Source organism: Osmia bicornis, chromosome 6, assembly GCF_907164935.1.
Source record: "Osmia bicornis bicornis chromosome 6, iOsmBic2.1, whole genome shotgun sequence".
Classification (NCBI taxonomy): Eukaryota; Metazoa; Arthropoda; class Insecta; order Hymenoptera; family Megachilidae; genus Osmia; species Osmia bicornis.
Window position 1 is genome coordinate 870,931 of NC_060221.1, and position 15,019 is coordinate 885,949.

The 15,019-nt window shown below is 37.4% G+C and overlaps 4 protein-coding genes across 6 annotated transcripts in view; 1 reads left to right on the forward strand and 3 right to left on the reverse strand.

Moving 5' to 3' along the window:
- Window positions 1-15,019, forward strand: part of LOC114873516 (flotillin-2) — a 66,678-nt gene that overhangs the window by 33,530 nt on the left and 18,129 nt on the right. The gene's annotated exons all lie outside the window — the stretch shown is intronic.
- On the reverse strand, window positions 281-4,539 carry LOC114873508 (glucose dehydrogenase [FAD, quinone]-like). Its single transcript, XM_029181913.2, has 5 exons — window positions 3,523-4,539; window positions 2,903-3,264; window positions 2,192-2,356; window positions 1,955-2,107; window positions 281-1,830 (listed from the first exon to the last, which is right to left on the reverse strand). The coding sequence occupies exons 1-5, from the start codon at window positions 4,082-4,084 to the stop codon at window positions 538-540; spliced, it is 2,535 nt and encodes an 844-aa protein (XP_029037746.2). The 5' UTR covers window positions 4,085-4,539; the 3' UTR covers window positions 281-537.
- LOC114873512 (glucose dehydrogenase [FAD, quinone]-like) lies at window positions 4,639-7,302 on the reverse strand. The gene is made up of 3 exons (XM_029181921.2): window positions 7,180-7,302; window positions 6,476-6,840; window positions 4,639-6,401 (listed from the first exon to the last, which is right to left on the reverse strand). The coding sequence occupies exons 2-3, from the start codon at window positions 6,815-6,817 to the stop codon at window positions 4,866-4,868; spliced, it is 1,878 nt and encodes a 625-aa protein (XP_029037754.2). The 5' UTR covers window positions 6,818-6,840; window positions 7,180-7,302; the 3' UTR covers window positions 4,639-4,865.
- LOC114873510 (glucose dehydrogenase [FAD, quinone]-like) lies at window positions 7,829-13,935 on the reverse strand. Of its 2 annotated transcripts, none has more exons than XM_029181917.2 (6): window positions 13,790-13,935; window positions 11,471-11,562; window positions 11,042-11,238; window positions 10,521-10,735; window positions 9,253-10,435; window positions 7,829-9,187 (listed from the first exon to the last, which is right to left on the reverse strand). In XM_029181917.2, exons 2-6 carry the CDS (start codon window positions 11,534-11,536, stop codon window positions 8,917-8,919), a joined length of 1,932 nt encoding a protein of 643 aa, XP_029037750.1. In that variant the 5' UTR covers window positions 11,537-11,562; window positions 13,790-13,935; the 3' UTR covers window positions 7,829-8,916. The 2 variants fall into 2 exon arrangements, with proteins under 2 accessions (XP_029037750.1, XP_029037751.1); XM_029181918.2 differs by lacking the exon at window positions 13,790-13,935 and adding an exon at window positions 12,969-13,737.

A 15,019-nucleotide genomic window follows, 5' to 3' on the forward strand; every position in this document is an offset into this window, starting at 1 on the left:
CGAAAATCGGGAAGGATCCTTCGCGTGAAAGTTTTCTTTGTTCCTAAATGGTTACGGTGGTAAGTTCTTTTCCAGTGTAGTGTGTTAATACCTGGAATACCGCAGGGGTCACCAGTTACCTGCCCCAGGAATTTAATATAATAAAATAATTGAGGGAACAATTTTGATGAGAATATTAATGAAGAAGAGGGATAAGGAATAACGAAAACAAACATTTGTTAAAATTTATTTTTCTTATATTTGAAAATTTTAAGTAACCAACAACTTTTGTTCAACGAGGTTCGATTCTTTAGGAGCCTAACAGTAGGCAACACGCAATGTATCCAAGTCTGCACGGTATCTGATTTGCTTATATTCTTTACTAATAGAAAATTCAATTCACAAATTGACTGAGAAAAGGGTAAATGAAGCGTCGCATTAACACAAAGTGAACCCTTAAAAAGTGAAACTTATTAATTATCATAAATTTTTGTCGATGAAATCAATAACAATAATGTGAATGTAATCCAAAAATAACAATAACAAAAAACATCCCATTTATTCATCTCTATACAACCATTCCTCCTTAATCATATCACTAGCTTTCTCAGCGATCATAATAGTAGGCGCATTCGTATTTCCCCTAATAATCTTCGGCATTATGGAAGCATCCACCACCCTGAGCCCATGCACCCCGTATACCTTCAGCCTCAAATCCACCACAGCCTCTGGATCCCATACGGGTCCCATTTTGCAAGTACCAACCGGATGAAAGATGGTCGCGGTGTACTCCATCATCACGCAACCCCAATACTGTCTCGAATCAAAGAGCAAGTGTCTACAGGCTGGTAGAGGGGTATCGATGAAAGTAAAGCCGTGTTCTTGAAAAGAATTGGTACGAAATAATTCCTCTGCAGCCCGTATTCCCTCCACCATGGCTTCCGCGTCGGGATAAGCAGTAAAGTATCTGGGATAAATGAGCGGTGGACCCCACAAGGGATCGCTATCATTCAATAACACAAGTCCTCTGCTTTTCGGTGACAATAGAATAGGTCTGATATTGATGGCATCGTAATAAGATAAAGGTTCCACCGCTGTTTCCCCAAACTCTGCAGGGTCACGCAGAAAGTCCATCCGATTGCTGGCATCGAATGCGTACTGGATGTCAGGCAGACCGTGTTCGTGTTCCCAGATGGTTCGTAGGAATACACCACAGGCGAGGGTTCCGGTGGAGGACAAAGGACCCTTATGGGTGTTCTGATAATAAAACACATCCTTCTTCTTCTCCAGGTTAGTCTTGGTAGTCGAAGTAGCATTCAACGCTATCACCAGACCGTCCATTGTTACATGATCCTGAAGGTTCCTACCTACCGGTAGGTCGCTGAAAACGTTGATCCCGTGTTTCTTTAGATCTTCCATCGGACCTATACCGGAAAGCATAAGGATTTTCGGTGAATTGATCGTTCCTGCTGATAAAATCACCTCCTTCCTAGCCGAGACAAGTTTGCTGAATCCTGTGATCGTTGAAGTGTACTCAACTCCTGTCACACGTTTCGTTATACCGTCTATCAGCAGTCTGGTGACATGGGCTTGGGTTTTAACGGTCAGGTTCTTTCTTTTGCGTCTGACAGGCCTGACGAAAGCACTGTTCGCGCTCTGACGTGCTCCGTGGAGCGAGGTCATTTGAAGTCTCATCACGCCCAACTGTCTGTCCGCGTTGGCATCCACTGGGTCGAGTCCGAGTTCCCGCCACGCGTTTACTAAAATCTCTGTGTTCGGGTCGGTGTAGGGAAATCGTTCCACCGTCTGGTAGCCCCCTTGATTGTGGTAGTACGGGTTCTCTTTAACGATCTGAACAAGAAATTGGTTCAGGTTAATTAGGTCGATATTATTAGAATTTGAGATTAATCGAGTATAGAGTAATGAGGCCATCTTTTGAGGGCTAAATTATAAAATTTCATAAAAATTTCATCACCTCTGGATCCTCGTTATTCTCGGATTTAAGAAAATATGGCAAGACGTCTTGGTAACTCCATCCATAATTGCCTTTCTCAGCCCATTCGTCGTAATCTTTAGGATTGCCACGGATATAAATCATGTAATTGATCGTACTGGAACCACCCATTACCTGAATTTATAATACTAATTATTGAGAAACGTATATTTACGATTTGATGACTGCGGTATCTGGAATTAGCTTTCGGACGCGTACCTTACCCCTTGCCCATGCACAGCTTCTACCCCTTCTCGATCGACAAGAGTGTTGTTCTGGTTGTGTACGATACATCCAATCGATATTGCTAGCTTGCAACATAGAGGCGAAGGCTGGAACATCAGCTACCAGTGGTTCTTCTATTCCAGCTTCCAACAGAAGCACCTAGAAATTGAAAAATAGCTTCTAGAATTCAATTTTTCTTTTCTTTAGTATACTAGGTGGGGGCCTTTGAAACTGATGCTAAAATAATTCAAATCAGCTGCGTTCAAACAGTAGCGAAAGTAAGAAACTTGATAATCCTTCGATGAAAAGTCAGGGCTTCCCTGAAACGGGTCACAGAACACAAGATTGTCAATGATTATGTTACGACTATTCTGTGGCTTCGCGCCGATTAAACACGCTTTCAAACGTATAACACTGTTAAGTTTGTTATTTAATTATTCGACGTTGACGACGATAAAAGCAGCATACAGGGTGTGCCATTTAATTATTTTTAGAAATGTTTGTCAGAATATTAGTCACGGATTTGCGATTTACTGTCAGGCCAATGAAACTCTGTTTTAGGAATAATTTTCATGCGTCGTAAAGACACATTCCTTCCAAACCATAATTTTTTTTCTACCTCTTGGAATTTCGTTCTGCCTTTCATTTCTGTATTAGTCTACGATAGTCGTTTTCTGAGAAAAAGAAAATGAAATAATTAGTTACCTTCCAATTTTTTATTTCACTCAGTCTGTTAGCAAGAACGCACCCGGCCGAGCCACCTCCTACTATGATGAAATCATATTCTTTCTTCAAGAATTTCGATGCACGCGGAAAATTTATGGAACTTCTCGCCTCCATCCTTTCTGTTGCATGTGAACTACCATAATTACTGATATAATTTATTGGTTGATTTAAAGGTGATTCGGTGTAATGAAAATTTTGTTTCTCAATCAAGTTGTCATATGTCTTTTGAATAATTTGTACAGCTGGATTTTGGTATTCTAGTTTGTCACCAAAATTTGGCAAATGTGGAAAAGTGTTGACATTCTGGTTTATCGTTCTTTGAGGTTTCCTGTAGATTTTGTCTGTGAATAAAAATAGTAATTATCGAATACTGTAACGTACAAAAATTCATTAATATCTTTTAAATATCATTTTTTAAATAATAAATAATATATTTTTTGAAAAGGGTTAGAATACAAATTTCCAATAGACAATGTGCATCTATGAAACAGGGGCATTAGTTTCACCCTGTAAACTCGGCTTGTTTCGTGCAAAAAAAGTAGTGAAACTGTGAACAGACAGAAAACATGCTAACCATGATAAAATCGAAATTCGTTTACCTTCGAGACCAGCAATGTGGTCGTAAACCGTGGCGATATCGAATCGAGGATAGAAGCCATAAACTTGAGCAAAATTCACGGCCGGAATTGTCGTTTTCACATTAACTAGAGCACTTTCATGGTTTCCGTCGTTGGATATAACTGGAAGTGAGCTGTAAACCTTCTTTATCGATGTTGGAAAGGAGGAATCTGTTTCGAAGTGGTCCTTCCTTGAAAAGTGCTCTTGATAATACGGCGGGCTTGGTCTTTTTATATCGAAGTCCCACGATGGATTTGGTTGATTTAACGGGTGTAACGAGGAGTAGTAAGAATCTTTGGAGTGGCCAAATAGATGGGCAATAAATGCTAGGAACATTAAGGTAGGTGGTTGACATGTTGAAACTGTAGAGTGAGGTGAACAAAGACTTATCAAATCTGGAGGCACCCAAGACATGATATTTACAGGGATCTTTGGAATTTTGATTCTTCTTAATTGCCTCGATACTGTTGAAAAAAATTGTACAATTATTGTAAATATTGGAACTTTCAAGTTATAAAATTCTACTGTAAAAATATTAAACATATTGAAAAGTTCGGATAGTTTGATATGAAGTGAATAATAAAAATAATTAAAATTTCTTATTATCAGAGAAACTGTGTAGGTCTAATTATTAATAATCTATTACAATTTCGCTCACCGATTAACTGCAACAAGTCAGCACCATAAACATTATTAATATAAAAGAAAAAGAGATTGATGTTAAATGATCACGTAGATTTTTTCAATTGTAATAGTAACAAGATATCACTTTTTATTGTTGTAAATAATAAAACTGTTTCGAGCAGCTTTCACGAAGGTCCTTACAGAAATGAATCGACAGGAAGGCTTGTCGCGAGTATCGTGGTTCCTCTATAGTCGATTTTAACGAAACACTCGAAGGAAACATGGCTGGTGCCGCTTGTTTCTTGTTCCTGTATCTTTCCTAGAGTTTTTGCCGTGGTTCGAAGTGCACACTTTCATTTATTAGAAATTCCATTGCACTCTGTTTCTCGCGTATCAACTCATTTGCACTGGGCATTCGTAATGAAAAATGGTCCATGTCATTCCGAAGAAACAATGATACAACTGCAAAAAAGTCATTTTTATTGTAATTACCATTATATTTATTTTAAGATTTTTTTTCGGGCTTTTATTATAATAATACAGATATGTGCTTCAGAATGACAATATTATTTACATAGTATTAAAGCAGAAGGTATGGTGAATTATAAAATGAATCATAAACTTAATTCGATGATTAGAACTTCAAGACATTAACAACTGTAACATTTCTCAATTTCATTTCTCAAATGTTATCAATTCTTCACAACTCCTCCTTAAATTTCATGGACCAATCTTCTTTAATCATATCTGCACCCTTTTCGGCGATCATCATAGTCGGCGCATTAGTATTTCCACTAACAATATTTGGCATGATCGATGCATCGATCACCCGTAACCTCTCAATACCATGCACCCTTAACCTAGGATCCACCACAGCCATGGGATCACCATTTGGCCCCATCCTAGCTGTTCCAACCGCATGGAACAGCGAACCGGCTATATGTCTTATACTACACTCCCAATATTCTTCAGAATCCGGTACCGTGTCCCTGCAGCCAGGAATATCAAAATAATTCAATCGCATTCCATGCTTCCTCATCGGTTCCGTATTCAAAAGACTCTTAACAGTATCCACGGCCTTCATCAACGTCCTCAGATCTTCCTGTTCGTGAAAATAATTCGCGTGAATCTTGACAGGTTCAGCTGGATCCGTGCTTCGTAACTCGACCATTCCCCTACTCTTCGGTTGTAGAAGGATCGTGCAAGGGACAAGCAAGTCCGCTTGCATGATTTCTTCGTATATCACTTGCACTAGGGCGTCGTCCGCGTTGAAAGCCTTCAGCAAAGTGGCTGCTTTGAGCGCGTTCCATCGCGGGAAGTGGCCGTAATCAAACTCGATATCCGGGTATTTGGAGCTGGGGTCGTTGACGTTCACGAAACCAAGTAGATCAATGCCAACGGTAGCCAGCTCCCCGGAATTGTGCACCAGGTAGTCGTATGCTATATCCATCGCGTAGGTGGAAGGCGGAGGACTGGTGGACTCGTTCAAGTAGGCTATGTGCATTCCAAGCCAGACCACGTGATCCTGCAGGTTCCTGCCTACCGGAAGGTCAGCCACCACTGGTATCTCCATCTGTTGCAGGTGTTCCTTGGGTCCTATACCGGAAAGCATCATCAGCTGAGGACTGGCGATGCTACCTGCAGAGAGGATCACTTCCTTCTTTGATTTGATATCAATAGATCGACCGTCTTTTAACGTGACTCGAACACCTGTTGCTCGAGTATCCTTCATCAGGATCTTGTCCACTCGGCTGGATTTCATTACGTAAAGGTTCTGTCGATCCTTGATGGGAGACAAGAAAGCCTTGGCACCATTAACTCTTCGTCCACTGTCGATGGTACCTAATGCTCTACCATATCCGATGTAACGATCACTGATCAGAGGCTCCAGAACGTCCAGACCTAACTCGCGTACACCATCCAAGATGATATCTTGGAAGTTCGTTTGAGTGTAATTGTAGCTTCTGATATTCATTGGTCCTTCAGTTCCACAGTGTTTCTCTCCCCATTTGCTTAGATGTTCCATCGGGCAGTTTATAGATTTCTTGAAGTAGGGAAGCACCTCTTCGTAGCTCCATCCTTTGTTACCCAGGCTTGCCCATTCGTTGTAGTCTCTGTCGTTGCCGAATACGTGGAGCATCGCGTTGATCACTGAGCTACCACCCAGTGCTTTGCCTTTTGACCATCTGCACCGTTTGTTTTTTATGCCTTGACAGAATCCTTCTTGAGGTTCAGCCTGTGTGAAAAATATTGGAGATTTCTTCATTCGAAATTCATTTTTAAATTTACTAATTAAATATTAATACACACCTGGTAAGCGTAATCCTGGTATTCACCAAACAGAAGTAACATTAGACCAGGTATGTCGCTTTCAGGAATAGGGTCCTCTCCAGCTTCTATCAGTAAAACGTCCCAATTCTGTATCTCTGTTAATCTGTGCGCCAAAACAGTTCCCGCGGTTCCACCTCCAACAATAACAAAATCGAATTCCCTATTCGAAGCGAGAATTTCGTCCTTGCGATCTACAGGATAATCCTCCTTATTCCCTAGACTACATTGCGACATTAGAATCAGATGTACCAGTTGCGAAAAAATGGAAGTTGGCACTGATGATAGCGCTGCGGCACAACCTGTTGCCATACACGACTCCATCGTGGATCGTTGTTTTTCTTTATCTGGAATCATTGATAATATTCAGTCAGAATAGTTACAAAGACGCAATGAGGTTCAACTAATGTAATACTAGGCGTTCAGGTTCTGTTTCTTTTTTTTTGTACAGGTTGATTTCACTTTCTGAAATGAATAAGCTATTAGTAATTTGTCAAATGATGTTCAGTTTAGATAATATACTCCATTGATAATCGGGAAAATCAAATAAACGTTCTAATGGTTTCTGAACATTCCAAATTTTTCCACCATTTTTCATCTCTTCGCCTAATTTTTACGTCATTAAATTTGTAAATAGGACAATGCAAAATGGATTTTTATTAAAAAATTATTGAAATTCAACTAACCAATAGATCTTTCAAACAAATAACAAAGCACAAAAATTAAAATTCCATGAATTCTAATCTACTTCTCAGCACAAATCGAAGATAGAAACATTCTTCAAGCGCACAGAACTACGTTTGACTCTTATGTATCGCTCGCGTCTTATTTACGTGAGTTTCTTCTCTCTTCTCCGTATGTCTTTATTTTATTACCGTACACAACGGTTCGTCGAAAAAATTTTATCGGCTGCATGTAATAGATTATGCAGTTATTGACATGTTAAAATGAAATTCTATTTCAAATAGTCAGACGCATTTAATGTAAGGAAATAAAATAAATTATCACTGGTAAATATCTTAAAAGATTGTTATTTCAAATGTTACTTACTTTGATTGAAAATTGTTTATTGAATTTTAATGAATAATTCTACAGAAGGAAACATCTATTTATAAATTTAGTTGTCAACCTAATTAATGTAGATATACTTTTCATTTAATTTTTGCACTGTTTTTTAAATTCATTTATTTTTTCTATTTTTTCGATGCATGAAACGCGAAACGTGGCGGTAATGCAATATGGTTTATCCGATACGAGTATCGTGGAAAACTTCTACCTGTACGACTCTTGTTGACCTTGTAAATATAAAATAGCAATAATAGGAATATCTTTAAGTCATTTAAAACATCTTTATTCATTTAGGAAGTAATATAACAATTAAAAGCAACATTTTCGGACTGTACTTTTTTAAAATATAAGAAACAGGAAGTATTTTATCTCAAAAGCTAAAGCATTTAAATTCACTTAAAATAGTCACTACGGCGGGCATTGTATAAGGATCACGAACTTGACCCAAGTTATTTCGGTCACAATATGAATTTGACAATAGATGATAATGTTTTCTGAGAAAATCAATGTTACCCACTTTCATATTTTTGATAAAAATCTTGTATTTTGGGAGCTTAAAAGCTGTAGTTGTTTATTAAAATACAATATTTAATTTGAATTAATATCAAATGAAATATTTATTTTAAACTGTTTTTACGTTGCGCACGGAATACGTACGTGCCTGACCACAAACAGCAAAATATATTAATTACTCATATAAAACAGAGTATATATTTTTACTGAACATATACCTATGTGTACATAAAGTATGCAATCGTAATAAAAAATGAAATATCACATATCTGTTTTACGAAGGTTTCATTAGACTCAGAGGTACATATATTTTTAAACAGTAAAAAAATATATAAAGTGAATGAAACATCAAGTTGACTTGATATTTGTATTTGCAATACAGCTAATGAACACACAATATGGCATTAGTTTGACAAATTTCGATGATAAGATAGGAATCCCTAAAGTGATTCGTAGTTTTGATTAATAAATGTTATTTTTAACGAAATTATAATCGTTGAAAGTTCTATACATAAATCGGTCATTTCATATGCAACAGCCTAGTATCAAATGAAAAATATCACACGTGTAAAATACCATACGATAGTAGATATCAGAGTGTACACACGTAACATTGACGTTCGAGATAAAAAAATTCATCATCTTAAGAAATATGTACAGCATCGTGCAAAATAGGCTTCCCTAGGAAAATTGGCGTTACTCGGAAAGCAGGAATTCATAAAATTTTATTTTTCACGATATTAATTATAAAAATGATTTGGAAAAGAAATAGGGAGGAGAGTGTAGGTATAGTCAGTAGAAACGCTACGATGCACTCAAGTGTACGTCAATGTTATCATGGTTCAATCCTTCGTCCACGTATGCCTGATCATGTCGGCTGCCTTTTCGGCGATCATCATTATAGCAGCGATAGGGTTACTGTTTGGCACACTCGGGAACACGGAAGCGTCGGCAATTCGAAGGTTCATCATTCCGCGCACTCGAAGTTCCGGATCCACCACAGCTGTTGGATCATCGTATGCACCCATTTTACAAGTGCCTGACTGATGATTTTCTGGTCCAGTGGCGGCTCTTACGTAGCACTCCCAATAAGCGTCGCTTCCGAAATGATAGCTGGAGAAAGAAAACGATTAGTTCATTAATGAATGCGAAGTATTCACAATTGAAAGAATTCTTACTTGGCGCAAAGGGGATGAATCACAGACTCCAGTTTCAAGTCCCACTGCTTCATAGTCCTCGTGTTCATCAGTTCGATAGCTTTCTTGATCCCTTGAACCAGTACCTTCAGATCCTTAGTATCAGTGAAATAATTAGGATAAATCAAAGGTGGAGCAATTGGATCGGCAGATCGCAGTTTCATGTATCCACGACTAGCCACGGTGACCACAGTCGGTCTCATCACTATCTGTCTCCTATCAGGGCATAAACCTAGAGCTCCGTTTAGGCACTCGAATTCTAAACCAGTTTTGGGACACTTCGGTGAGAATCCATCGAAGAACAGTTGAATATCAGGTACACCAGTGACAGCATAACTGCTCTCGAGGAATGCAGTCACTTGGGTCAGTCCAGTGCTACTCAGAGGACCGGTCCTTGTTTCCAAATACTCGTTGACACTGTCCATCGTCATAGGTTCATAGGCAGTGTCCTTAATGCTGCAGTGAATAGCAACTGACACGTGATTGTGGAGATTCTGACCCACAGGCAGGTCCTTGAACGTGTGTATACCAAGCTTGGTCAAGTGTTCCTTAGGACCTATCCCAGAGTTCATTAATATTTGAGAGGATCCAATGGTACCAGCTGATAGGATCACTTCTTTGCTAGCTTTCACGGTCCTCTTGAAGCCATCTTTGTCTATTAGTTCCACACCATAGGCTCTGTTCTGCCATTGGTTTATCAGAATCTTTGTTACTTGTGCGTTAATTAAGACTTTTAAGTTATGCCTCCCATGGACTGGTCTCAGGTAGTTTCTGGATGTCGTACCGCGCATCCCATTCTCAGTGACCATCGGGGCTACCATGAAACCTGTCTGCGTGTATTCTTTCAATTTAGCCGTTCTGTAGTTCAATTCGGCTGCAGCTTTCAGTACTTCATCGACAAATGCGGGCTTGTGGGAATAATACTGAATCTTCATGGGACCTGGTATGGGGACGGTTCTGGGCTTGTCAGATAGGATTGATTGATCGGTCGGATCTTCAGCTCGTTCGAAATAGTGGACGATTTCGTCGTAGGACCAACCACTCGCTCCACCCCTAGCCCAGCTATTGTAAACTTCCGGATGCCCTCGGGCGTACATCATTCCGTACAGACCTCCGGTTCCGGAAACCATTCTTCCTCGCGGCCAAGTGCACACACCGTCGGTCTCTAGAGTTTCAAATAATTCATTGAAATTTCAATGAAAATTTAATTTCTTTCTTCTGATGATATTGTACTTTAATGAATTACTTACCTAAACATGCTGTTGGGTGAGGTACTGCAGGTTCCGTTTTATAATTCCAATCTAATGTCGAATTAACAGCATGGAACGCGAGTCCTGGAATCGAAGTCATTGTTGGTTCTTCGGGTCCTGCTTCAATTAGCAGGACTCTCCACCAAGGAAAGTCGCTTAGTCTTCGAGCAATTATAGGGCCAGCTACACCAGCTCCGACTATGATGAAGTCGAACCTAAATTTTTATAATTTTACAGTTAGAATAATAAATTAATAATTCATATTTCGATTGAAAAGTGTTGTACAATAAGTTTCGAAACAGTTTTATTAGGTTGTTATATGTCAGATGGTGGATTTCTAAATGTGGAACGTCTAACATAAGTCCGACTTCAAGACATAAAAATATCGCGATATTTCTGAAACATCAATTAAAATTTATAATTATACGTTTCTTTCTCATCGACTATATACGAAATTCAAGTAATTGGATTAAGATGAATGAAGGATTGAAAGTTTGATAAATCAGTACAGAATTTCTTACCATTCATAAGGTAGTTGCTCACTTCCGAGCCTCTTGCAAGCATTTGATATGTCGCATCGCGATTCAAACAGTTTCTCAATCAAAGTCATGAAAGAAGTTTTCACACCGCACTTGGACTCCATGTACGATGTGTCTTTGAAACTGCAGTAACAACATCCTGAGGTTTCGTTGGTTGTGTCCAGTTGGCTAGTCTGAAACTAGTTAACGATCTCTTCAATTAAATCGCTTTCACCTTGTTCTGCGTTAATTGCGTAATTTGATTTCGCGTTCTGGATATTTCAAAATAATAGAAGGACGAAAATAACATTTAAAGTCTGGCGGAATTTCGTAAATTTTATACGTGTCAATTTCGAAGAATTCCACTTTTCGAAGAAAAACAAATTCACCGTTAGAAAGACATAATATTACTATAATAACTGTTCTACTCACAGGAAATTTTAGTTGAAATGTGAATGTTATTTGTAGCAGCAGTGAGAGCAGGATGTATAGTTTCATTTTATGTGATTAGAGGCCAGTGTCACCTGTGAAGAAAAAATAATTATTTGAATTAATCCAACTCTTACTAGCACTTATATTATGTCATAATAACACTTACACATGAAACGCTTTGCAAATATTCTCAATACAAAATGACAGTAATGAATCATATCATACAGAAGAAGAGTCTGACTCGATTTCATGACATAAAAGTATAAGAAAATATTACTTATCATATATGAATTTAAAGGGGAAAGTTCAACAAAAATGGCTATATAAGGTTCTCATCAATATTCTTAATACAAAGCAACTAATTATCAATTGCAAGAAACAATAGCTCGTAGAGAAATTCGTGTATTCTTCTTTGACGGATTTCAATCAGGAACTATAGCGAAAGTTACTTGTAATTTAGTATAATATTTGGAGAAAGTACAGCTAATTATCGCACAGTATTGCTTTACTTTGATGAAATTTCATCAGAAAAATGGAAATCTTCAATGTGTACCTTACGAATCTCAAACGCAACAGATAATAAAGAAAATAAATTGTGTAAAGAGTGATTCGTTGAACGACTCTCTCTATTCATACTCAACAAAGGGTACTCATTATGTTACGTTTATTCGTAACGAGCAGAGAAATTACAAGTGCCTAGCGAGATGTGAAATAACATTCAACGTGAAAGTTGATACACTCATGAAATCGAATTACAGTTTCACCGATCGAACTAAAACCGAGCTGATCGTACAGTACAAAGATAAATCGTTCTGAAGCAGGAACCAGGAAGTTGAAATCAGATTGTAAATGCAGCGGATCATTGGAAGCAACGCGAACTATCTTTCTACGGGAAAGTCTTTATCCGTGAGAGGAGTCGGTAATCTGTAACGTCATTGTAACGAAAAAAAAAAAAAAAGAGATTCGAAGAGCTCTTTTCCGGTGAGATAAGGGGCTCGTGTGGGTCGTGATAAATCATAATTCTGCTTGTTGTACGCTTGGATCGGCTTGAAATGCTCTCAGCGTGAAAGTTCTGACATCAGGGGAGAAAAATTAATCGGTTGCTCGTTTTGACTCTAGACCACTGTCACTTTCGAAAGCTGTAATGATTCATTTCTGTGAAAATTATGAAAAATTCGACGAAAGTTATTTGAAAGGAATTCGCAGACATTTTTTATTCCTCGAAGAAAAACGAAGCAATTGGAAAAATTTTGTTATCGCCAACCCTTTATTCCATTATGTTGAAACATAAAATAATCTTCTATGAAATTTTATTAATATCTTTAATAATTAATTAAAGCTTCACCATACTTTACTACACCTGTGTCTTCGCAGTGACAGTCAACGTGTTAAAAATTTATCCAAATTAATAAATAAAAGAAATAAAAGAAATAAAAGAAATTTGACAATTGTCAACGACTGATCAATGATCAATAAACGATATCAGAAACGATTTTACCTTAAATTTCTTCGGGATAGAACGCCGCTAATGGTTCCAGGAGGACAGAGATACGCAGACATTCGGGTGGCTGGAGCAAATGCTCTTTTCAATCAGGATCAACACAAAGAGGAGCTCGTTTAAGAGATTCGAAGGTATCTACGTGAGAAAGTCCGATGCAACCAGGATTCCAACGTTTTTCTCACTGTGAATCATTCAACTGAACCACTTCCGCGGCCACTCTTACACTAGACACGCTAATTAAGAAGCACGTATCATGTGGCGAAGCGAGAACACTAGCTCTTTTCCGGAGAAAGAGCTGTGGTTTGACGTCATTCAGTCGGTGAACCACTGGAACACACTATGTTGAACTGTGGCACGCTTTGTGCAAAATGAAGCCAGGAGGATCGTGGGGAAGGATCGAGCATCGACGAAACGTGTTTGGGTGGAGGCTGATAGAACAGAGACGGGCATCAGGGCGGTCTTTTGGAACCACTGATCCTCAAAAATTTGTTTTGTCATTAGAGATGCATATGGTTTACACGAGTACATGTTTCTCTGTATTTAAAGAAACTCGAATGCATTGTTGAATCGTTTGTAAAGGGATGGTGTAGGGATGTCAACTAAAGCAGCAAAAATTTTGCCTATTTTTTAGTTGTATATTAAGTATTATGATATTCAATAATTAATGATCATAATACCTGTTTTTAAATTAATATTTTCCGAATCAGGATTTCGAGAATTATCAATACTAAAAATAATACTTAAACCAACAGTAAAAAAATTTCTAATTGAAATTAGAAATAAATGGTTAAAAGAGTTATTTATGAATTAACACTTACGTGTCAAGTAGGAAACTATAATGTGTCACTCCGCATACATCAGCCTTCACAATGAAATTAATTGATGCGAGGCGATAGTTATATTGTATTATAACTAATTATATAAGTTATCTCATATGTGTCTTATCAATTTTGAGAAATGTTAAGTTACAGACCATTATCAGATATTTATGAGTAACATTTTCTTATTGATCAGATGTTTTGCGATATGTAATCCAACAAGATACCACTAATTAAAAAATAAAATTTCTATGATAACAGCTAACATTTAGATACATTTTCTGATCTTTGTGAGATCAAAATTAAAAATTACGTTATAGAGATTTCTAAATCATTAGTAACGTTTAATTACTTCTTATTTCTTATTCTTCTCTTAATTATATTTTTATGAGATCGCAATTAAATTAAGAAATTCATAGAATCATATAGATGATTATTTTACCAATTTTGGTCTAAAATCTGCTGTGTCAGAACTCGGAAATATCTAAATATTTCAATCTCTCATCACATATGTTTGGCACGTGTACCACACACGTGTGTTCTATAGGATCGTGATCGTGGGAGATAACACATTAATAACTTTTTATTTTTAACCAGATTCCTGTTTTTCTTGCCTTTTTCCCTCGATGCTTATTGTTTCATGTACCCCACGTATAATTTTAGATCTTTCTTCCTTTATAAATGTCGACACATACTATTAAATTTTGCAACAATGAACCTTGTGTTACTTGGAGGGGAAAAAAAAGAAAGAAATGTACTGATCTTGATCCATCAGCTGAACAATATTATATAAAAGAAGTATATAAATACTAGTCGTAGCTAGTATACATTCAAGTTTTACTTCCTGCATTCGCGTGTAAGTTATACATACAAGTTTTGCACAAGTTTTGCAGCGGTTCGTTTAAACCGGATTTACGAGGTATGGTTAAGGTTGCTAAAATTAACAACGAATTTCCATTTTGCAATTCCTTGCACAAAACTCGCTTGTTATTCTTTATCGTGAAAAGAGAAAGTATAATCATTTCAGTAATAAAAATTCGATTTATAATAGTGTTTAATTGTTTCATTTTATGAAAAACGAAGATTGATTTGACAAGTTTGATATATTGGAATTATCAATATTACCAGTATTACCGTTATTGGCCCTAATTTGTTACATTTTCTATCTTTCTATAGAACTAATCTATATTTTTAAATCAGAACTAGGCATTAATATTTATCATCTGTTAT